General features: G+C 44.6%; 1 protein-coding gene across 1 annotated transcript; it reads left to right on the top strand.

Annotated features, from left to right (window-relative positions):
* The first annotated feature begins 1,144 nt into the window (after positions 1 to 1,144).
* Positions 1,145 to 2,731, top strand: LOC119277134. Its single transcript, XM_037558363.1, has 2 exons — positions 1,145 to 1,519; positions 1,688 to 2,731. Exons 1-2 carry the CDS (start codon positions 1,240 to 1,242, stop codon positions 2,407 to 2,409), a joined length of 1,002 nt encoding a protein of 333 aa, XP_037414260.1. The 5' UTR covers positions 1,145 to 1,239; the 3' UTR covers positions 2,410 to 2,731.
* The last annotated feature ends 5,159 nt before the right edge of the window (positions 2,732 to 7,890 follow it).

Here is a 7,890-nt window from a genome sequence, read left to right as displayed (position 1 = left end):
GGGGGGGGGAGAGCCTCAGAATCCGAGCCGGAGTCATCCGAATCGAGCGCCCAAAACCTGTTGGCCCGGGGCGTAGCCGGGGCCGCCACATTGGGCGGGGGAGCCGAAGAGCGGGAGGGGACGGGACTCGCCGCCGATGAGGAGCCCAGAGGGGACCTCAGGGGGGAGGGAGAGAGGGAAACCACACAAGGCTGGAGCGCCGACGAGGGGGAGCCGCGGGCCGGCGACGCCCCAGGAGAGAGGGGGGAGAGAGGAGAAGAGAGCACCATCGCACCTCGTAAGTCTTGTGTTCTGATGCGAATCAACCTGTAGTTGGATGGTTAGAGGGACTGTGGTATTCCCACCCCACCAGAGTTTAAATCCTGGTGCTTGCATTTATTTCAGTATTTTCGGCGATGCGCATTCAGTGAGAGGAGACGTTCCCGTCGATAACGAGGTGCCTACGATAACTTCGTAAATTTCAAGATGATATGTCGGCTCAGTCTTTCGAAGGTGCTCATAGGGGTAGGTTGTACGCGTGTGCGTTCATAGGGTTGAGTGTATGCGCGTGTATATGAGCGCTTGCACCTATACTGTGTTAAAAAAAAGTCTTGTGTTCTGATGGAGGAATGTTATAGTTGACCTTGGCCATTGATGCGTGCGGCCGATCGAGTTCCTTCGCCGGGTGAGACTTCCGGTGACGGAAGTGATAAACTTGTGCCGGTGATGATATCTAGATCTCCGGTTGAGCTGACCACCATGCATGCTAGCTGGATCCTTGGGCCGATGTGTAGCTTTGGTCCAAATCTTTCCGGAGAAAGCAGCAGCGTAGCTCAGGGCTCAGCTATCACGTTCTTGATACACATCCGGAAAGTAAGACTTTGCGCTGGTCAAAGCACGCGAAACAACGGAGTGCCATGCATATGCAGAGTCATATGCATGCATGCGCGCCAAAGCTGGATCCGAGCAGGTAGCTTGTGTAACCCCACGTCGAGCCGACGACCCTTGCTTAATTTCAGCAACGGCAAGCATGTATGGTCACAGCGTCACTTTGTCCTCCCCTACGCCACTTCGCAAGTAAGCCACTTCGCCTCCAATTAAGCTCCCTGGCTAAAGTTACCACGCCACTTCCATCTCCCATAAGAATCCCCCGGTCGGCGCCACACAAACGCACACCACAACCATCGAAAGCCGGCTACAAACACACACTTGATCGAACATCGAAGAAGGTAGCTCTTCACCAGCTCCATCGCCGTCGCAATGGCGCGGCGCGGCGGCATGGTGGTGGTAGGCTGCTGCCTCCTGGTGGCACTCGCGCTGGCGTGCGGCGTGGCGTCGGCGCAACCCTCGGAGAATGGTCCGCCCACGAAGCTCCCGCCCAAGGCCACGTTCCAGACCATCACCATCCCCAAAAACAGCACCAAGAGGCTGTACGCGGTCACCTGCCGCGAGAGGCGCGGAAAGCCTTGCGTCGTGTCCTGCCCAAGCCGCTGCCCCAACAAGTGCCTCGCCTACTGCAAATACTGCATGGCATTCTGCGGTAAGTTGTTCCACGCCGGCCTGGCCAACTCTGTTACTCATTCCGATGCATATTACTTGTCGCTCAAACCGATATATCTACATCGGGAGTGCTAGCATTAGCTAGTTGATCTTGAGGATGAGATCCATCCTCTCAGTTCATATGCTAACGCGTTGCATGTACAATCAGTGTGTGATCTCGTCCCGGGGAGCTCGTGCGGAGACCCCCGCTTCACCGGCGGGGACGGCAACACCTTCTACTTCCACGGCAAGAAGGACCAGGATTTTTGCATCCTCTCCGACGAGGCCCTCCACATCAACGCCCACTTCATCGGCAACCACAACCCCGCCATAAGGCGCAACTTCACGTGGATCCAGGCCATCGGCGTCAGCTTCGGCCAGCACCGCCTCTACGTCGGCGCTCGCAAGGCCGCCATCTGGGACGAGGAGGAGGACCACATCCACATCATGTTGGACGGCAAGGCCGTCGATGTGGAGACCGTCAAGAACACCCGGTGGGTCTCCAAGGCCTTGCCCTCCTTGTCCGTCACGCGCATCGACACGGTGAATGCCGTCATGGTGGAGCTCGACGGCGTGTTCGGCATCTCCGTCAACGCGGTGCCGATCACCGAGGAGGACTCCAGGATCCACAACTACGGCAAGACCGGGAGCGACAGCCTCGTGCACCTTGACCTCGGCTTCAAGTTCCATTCCCTCACCAAGAGCGTCCACGGCGTGCTCGGCCAGACCTACCAGCCGGAGTATGTCAGCAAGGTAGACATCAGCGCCAAGATGCCTATCATGGGCGGCGCACCGAAATACCTATCCTCCAGTCTTTTCTCCACGGATTGCGCCGTCTCCAAGTTCCGCAGCAACAACGTCGCCGGGAGTGTCATCACCTTTGCCTCGTAAACCGTTCGCCCTTATGGACATGTAAGCACCTATTAATGCTACAAATGGAATAAGTCAGTAATTGGGGTATATATGTACGTACACAAAAAGAAATAAGTTCAGAAAACATCGACCGGTGGTGTTTGAAATCTTTCAAACATTGTAGAAAAGGCTGTATTTCAATTGAATTGTGGTCGAGCAATGTCGAATTATTTTTGATGAAACATGGCAGTACGTGTAGTACTCAGGGGCGGGCCCAACATAATTCATGGGTGTTCAGATGAATACCCATTATTATGGCAAAAACATTTCGTGTAAGGGAATAGAGAGTAGATTAACGGAATATGATGGATATATTATTGAGCCTCGAGAGCGAGTATATATTAAGTACAAGATTTGAAGGATACGACACCTCCTAGAGATAAGATGAAAACAATTCATATCTATTCCTGAACGCAAAAAAGAAAAATCATATCTATTCCCGAACAATCTCTACATGGTATATACTCCCCCTCGATCGATTCTCTGTGGGCCCGCACATTTAAAAGTATTTGAGTTTGAGTGATGTCCGGTGACTGGTTTGGGGAAGCACCTCTCTCTACCCCCCCAAAAAGGGGGGAAGCACCCCTCTAAAAAAGGATTTTGGGAAGTTTTCTGGACGGTTATTGTAAACTTTTAGAAGCTTCCAACCAGTATTTTTGTTTCTTTGTACGATTGGGACAGTTTGTTCGGTTATCTTTTCTTTTTACTTTTTTTCATTTTTTAAATATGTGATTCTTTTAAACTTCAAACAAATTCTTCAAATTTGAGAATATTTTCAAATAATTAAATGTTTTTTCCTTAAATTCCCGAACATTTCCCCCTTTCAAATACGTGACTTTTTTCAGATCCACAATTTTTTTAAATCCGTGAATTTCTTTAAAGAAGTTATGAACTTTTTTCAAATTCATGATTTTCTTAAAGAAGTTATGAACTTCTTTCAAATTCATGATTTTCTTCCACATTCCATGAATTGTTTTCCAAATTTCTTGATTTTTTTGAGTATTTTTGAGAAAATAAATAAATTAATAAAGTTTTGAGAAAATAAATAAATTAATAAACTAATGTCTGAAAAATATTGCATGCATTTTTTTTCAAATTCATGATTTTTTCTCACAAATTTTTGAAAATTTTGTGAACTTTTTTTTAAAAGCCATTAGTCAACGTGGTCCCTGGTCAACGGTCAGCGGTTAACAGCGGCAGGTCAACTAAAAACTGACCAAACCGAGTGAACGAGAGAAATAAAAAACTGAGCGAACTAGGAACTTTACAGTGTCCCGGCTAAGGGGCCTCTCATCATAACGACCGCAACCTGGTGGGCCGGGTGCCCGGGTCGAGGACCTCCATATCGGTTCCGTCTTGGGCCACTTCGGACGGCCCATGACGTTTGCAAGGAAGATCGAGAAGACTTGACGTATACTCCAAAACGCTAGATCCGTGGAGAACCCTGTCTTCTCGTATGTAGCCAACTAGTATCTTGTAACCCTAGGACCCCAAGTATGTATATAAACTGAGAGGCTAAGCTCGTAAATGGCACATTGCAATCTTTTGGTTAATATATGTACTCTGTACTACACCCCATCGCAATAAACATAAGCAGAACATAGGGTATTATCTCCTCGGAGAGCTTGAACCTAGGTAAAATCGTGTGTTCTTGTTGCCATCGCTTTTAGAATCCTAGGATAGATCCCCTACACCGAGATCTGCCGATTTAGCGATCTAGGAACAGAGCCAGCACTCGCTATGTTATATTGGGCTGACCGAGCGGGAGGTGCGTGAGCGCCAGTTCTCAACTGGCGCAAAGGCACCAATTAGGAGCTCTAAATATGAAGCTACCATGAGCGGGATGTATTAAAGTAATGAAACTCTATCGAACTCCTTGTGCAGGTGTCAGTTTCATCACGAGAATCAAGTTTGAATTCCATCTTTCTCTCTCTATCTTGAACCATTTGTATCAATCTGCCTCAAACCATGTATATCGATATATAAACTTCATTGAATAGTGAGAGCAATCTCATTCAGGCTAGCTAGTCTGAACAATAGAATATAAAATGGGTACTCACTAATTCATGAGAAGGCGATGCTTTTCAGCGGTCTAAAAAGAAAGGAAAGAGGATCACATTCTAGACAAAAAAGGAGTGGTCACAACGCGGTTGACCAAATTGTTGACTATGCCAATTGTGCAAGCGTGAACTGGAATTTGTGGTGCACATGTTCTTCAAACGTAGATTCACAAGGCGCATTCGAGATGTGATTAAAGTTTGGCTCGAAATGATTGATATGCACACCGAATTGGGACATTTTCCTTCTCCCCATGGATTGGTGGTGCTCGATGGCCAACATCAATGGCCAAAATGGCATCAGTAGCAAGAGGAATGGAATGACATCCCTCCTCTTCATATCACGCGAGATTTGGAATAAGCAAAATGCAAGAGTGTGATACGTCGTGTCTTCGACGTATCTATAGTTTTTGTTATATTCATGCTATATTTATATAATTTTTACATACTTTTGGGACAATTTATATCATTCTTATTTGGACTACCTATTAATCCGGTGACAAATGCTAGTTCCTGTTTTCTATTGTTTTTTTTTTGGCTTTTTAGATGAACAATTTTCAGAGCTAGAAACATATGGAAAGACTTAAAAGAAATTAGGACAAAAGACTCCACCATCCAGAAGATGGCTGTGAGGGGAGCCACCAAGTGGCCATGCACCCCCTCGGCGCGGTCAGGGGGCGAGACATGTGCATACCACGTGGGATCTCCTTAGGCCGGTTTGACCTCTCCTTCGACCGCGAGAAAGATCCCAAAATTTCAAAAATTCCCTTAAAATTTCAGCACAATCAAAGTTATAGATCCGAAGTTATTTAAGAAATGGTGATCCTACACAGAAAATATCGAAAATAGAGAGAAGAGAGATCCAATCTCGGAGGGGGCTCTCACCCTCCGGGAGCCATGAGCACCAGCGACCAAAGCGGGAAACATCTCCCCATCTAGGGGAGAGGCCCAAGGAAGAAGAAGAAGAAGGAGGGGGCCTCTCCCCCTCTCTTCCAGTGGGGCTGGAGTGCCGCCATGTGAACCATCGCCTCCATCAACTCCACCGTCTTCATCAGCATTTCCATCACCTTACTCCATCTTTATATAGTGGACTACTCTTTCGCAAAACCTCTGTAATCCCCTACTTAAACATGGTATTTGATGTTATTAATTGTTTTTTGAAAAGGAGGTTAAACTCCCCGACCAAGATGCTATTAGTTATTATCCAATGATTTCTTGCATCTTCGTTATGTCTGAGTAGATTCTTTGTGTCATATGGGATAATGGGTGATCTACTATGGTTCTCCTTTGGTATCCACCATTTGCGCACATGTATGGGATCATGCCGGCTGAGTTTGGCTGCTCGGTATTTTTGGAGTTTTAGGAGAATACCATAGTTTTTTTAGAAACCTCGGTTTTAAATGCTTTGACGTGTTTGGCTTCGATAATTACTGCAGTTTTATAAATCATAGTATATCTAAAACCATGGTTTTTTTGTTGTATAGGAAAAAGAGGTCCCAACCTCTTTTTTCTAAACTGAGAAACGCTCGCTCAAGTCCATCTTCTTTCTGGCCGTTGATCTCTTCAATCTTTGATTATTGTGCTAGCGCAAGAACAGGCAACCTGTAGATTAGATTGTGCTAGACGTTTGATCCTATTGGATGGCGCTCGTACACATACAGATGCCATGATTTAGCATCGACTTAGCACATCCGCATCCGCGGAGGTTTAGATCATGGAGTGGATCGATTTATACTTGAGCATAGCTGTACAGAGCAGGCTAAAGCTAGCTAGCTGATCGATTCCATGCTGCCAGAGGTCAGAGGTACAAGATAACTCTACTACAGATCCTAGCGTCTACGAGAGACGACTACATGCAAGCGACGACTGTTAATTCACATAGGCTGATCACGTAATTGTATAAGACTTGAGTAGTTTGGTTCAGCTAGCTATCTTCAGGATTATCTATGCAATGAGTAGGCAAAAGTCAAATCCAGAAAACTGAGAAAACTGCAATTTCCAAACACGTTGGTAGTTTTGCTAAATCAGAGAAAAAAAAATGTGATTTTCTGAAACCGTAGTATTCATTGCCCACACATTGAAATACTGAGGTTTTCAATTACTATAATTTTGGAAAAACTGTGTTGCCAAACTAGGCCTAAGGATTTTGTATTATGTGATTAATTTGCTTAGGATAGGGCGGCTGGAGTATGTCCTAAGTTTATGAATTGTTACATATATGGGATGAAGGTGACCAATATATAATGCTTGGATTGGGTTTTACATTAATGAATCTCTATTATTTGCATATGCTTGTTAAGGGTTTCAATCATAAGTACGCATGAGTTCAAGTATTGACAATATGTTAGTAGAGACCTCTCGCACATTAATGAATCTCTATTATTTGCATATGCTTGTTAAGGGTTTCAATCATAAGTACGCATGAGTTCAAGTATTGACAATATGTTAGTAGAGACCTCTCGCACATATAAAACGGAAATGATTATTATTATCTACTCCCTCCGTTCAGAATTACTTGTCGCAAAAATGGATGTATCTAGACTTATTTTAGTTCTAGATACATCCATTTCCGAGACAAGTAATTCGGAACGGAGGGAGTAGTACATATTATAACCAATGGCCTATGGACAATTCCACACGTGCTACCATCATTACTCCACACTCGCTATATTTTATTTTCTTGTTCTTTTATTTTGTAGCAACTAACTTTTATTTACGAGTTCTTTACTTTCTTGCAAACTATCCTTTCATACCCACAAAGTAATTTTATTTTGTGTTTCTAGGTAAAGCAAACGTTCGGTATACATAGGATTGTATCAGTGGTTGAATGAACCTTACAGAATATAAATCTTACATTTAGCTTCTCGTTGTGTTCAACACTCTTTTTTATAAAAAAATGTTACAATTAATCCCCTACATTTGTAGGTTATCAGAGTATTTAGAAAATATCTCACTTATGCCATGTGTTGTTGTTGTTTGTAAGATCAGAGAGGAGGTTCGGTTACGAACGATGGCGGGCACTATGTGTTTGAGTTATTTGATGTCGTGAGTGTAGATCATATATGAGCACGTGCACTTTGTTTCTTTGTAAAACTCTCGGGGCAAAGCTTTTCTCTACATTTCCAAAAAAGACGATTGACTAACCGCTCACGTGGTAGGGGTGCAAGCGAGGTTCTCACTCATCCCACAAAATGTTAGATTTTCTGGATCACAGCTCACTAATTTTGTATCTCAGCCAGTTAAAATTTAGAAATCTCAACCAGTTTAATACCATATCCTGCTAGTGAAGTGAAAAAAGTCAGTATAAAAGGTGGGTTGTTCTACTACTATTTGTTGGAGAACGTAGCAGAAATTCAAAAATTTCTACGCATTACCAAGATCTATCTATGGAGAGACTAACAAT

This window comes from Triticum dicoccoides, chromosome 3B (assembly GCF_002162155.2).
Source record: "Triticum dicoccoides isolate Atlit2015 ecotype Zavitan chromosome 3B, WEW_v2.0, whole genome shotgun sequence".
NCBI lineage: Eukaryota > Viridiplantae > Streptophyta > Magnoliopsida > Poales > Poaceae > Triticum > Triticum dicoccoides.
The sequence above is the reverse complement of the archived record's forward strand: the minus strand, read 5'-3'. Positions and strand labels throughout refer to the sequence as shown.

Excerpts from the sequence above, each read along its gene's own strand:
- LOC119277134 (XM_037558363.1), top strand. The coding sequence starts at position 1,240 with ATGGCGCGGCGCGGCGGCATGGTGGTGGTAGGCTGCTGCCTCCTGGTG. Across the intron at positions 1,520-1,687 it reads ATACTGCATGGCATTCTGCG|TGTGTGATCTCGTCCCGGGG; the intron begins GTAAGTTGTTCC and ends ATGTACAATCAG.